The sequence below is a fragment of the Apaloderma vittatum genome, unplaced genomic scaffold (assembly GCF_000703405.1).
Source record: "Apaloderma vittatum isolate BGI_N311 unplaced genomic scaffold, ASM70340v1 scaffold29003, whole genome shotgun sequence".
NCBI lineage: Eukaryota > Metazoa > Chordata > Aves > Trogoniformes > Trogonidae > Apaloderma > Apaloderma vittatum.
In genome coordinates, this window is record NW_009706851.1 from 3204 (window position 1) to 4320 (window position 1117).

The following is a 1117-nucleotide window of genomic DNA, read 5'->3' on the forward strand; positions in this document are numbered from 1 at the left end:
TCCTGCCCCATCCTGTCCTCACTCACCCCATTGCCTTCCTGCATGGAGGGTCCCCCCAAAGCTCCTTTGCTGTGAGGCATCTCATGGTACTGCCAGTCTGTGCAAGAAGGCTGAGAGGGCTCCGCGGGGAGAGGACTGCCCAAGAGGCGGCTCCCTTTCCCCCGCCCAGCCTCTGCAGGAAGCTCAAAGACACTTTAATACTAGCTCCACATAAAGTCCTCTCCCAAAGCGTGGTAAAGAATGGGAAGGCTCTGAAACCCACTTTGGGGGTGCTGAGTAAAAGAGGCGCATGTTTCTGGGGTGCCCTTCACAAGAAAAGAGTTTGGGACCCATCAGGCAGGTCTCTGCCGGAGATGCCCTGGAAAGGGGTGCTGATGGGGGCAGTGGGGTGTGGGGTTGATGGCAGCCAAGTAAGAGGCATCAACATTGCCCATGACCTTGACTCGCCCCACCTGGTGCTATTCTCCATCCACTCAGGATCAAAGTACCTGCGTCTCGGTGAGCATCAGCGACGTGGCCACCTCAAAGCGCTTGGGTCTGGACAGGTACTTGTTGAGTTTGAACTGGTTCTCCAGCTCCAGGAGCTGCTGGCTAGTGAAGGCTGTGCGAGGCCGACGGCACTTCCCCATCAAGCCAGACTGCGGGGTGGCTGTGGAGCAGAGAGGGTTCAGAGGATAGTGAGCCTGGGGGAGACATCCCCACGACAAGCCTGGGATGAGGAGGAAGGTGAGCGTCTCTTCCATCATCTCCCGCCCCAATAATTGATTTATTGCCTGGCTGATAGGAACCAGAGAGATATGTTATCAGGCCTCGGTGTGCAACTGGGATCAGTCCTGTGATTGAAATTAAACCTCCTTTTTTTTATTGCTGGGCCACACAGGTGGCTGCTCAACTGCCAGGGGCTGCGGCGTGGGGCTGCCCCTGAGCCCTGCTATCTCGCCCGCAGCCCTTGAAGGCAGCGCGGTGCTGAATCAGGAGGCAGAGGGAACAAAGGGACCTTTCAGAATCCAGCGTGGGGTGGCTGCCGCGCCGTGTTTGATCCCCGCTTATCTCCTCATCACTGGCTTTATTGTGTCCCTGAGGATCAGCTTTTACTACTTCTCCCAGCTCTGCAGCA

At 56.9% G+C, this 1117-nt stretch overlaps 1 protein-coding gene across 1 annotated transcript in view; it reads right to left on the reverse strand.

The window, feature by feature from the left end:
* The window catches only part of MNX1 (motor neuron and pancreas homeobox 1), a gene marked incomplete at its 5' end in the record, with an annotated part of 990 nt that extends 341 nt beyond the window's left edge, over positions 1 to 649 (reverse strand). Inside the window, 1 exon segment of the mRNA XM_009865954.1 lies at positions 438 to 649. Coding sequence (XP_009864256.1) covers positions 438 to 649 — 212 coding nt within the window.
* Between the last annotated feature and the right edge of the window lie 468 nt (positions 650 to 1117).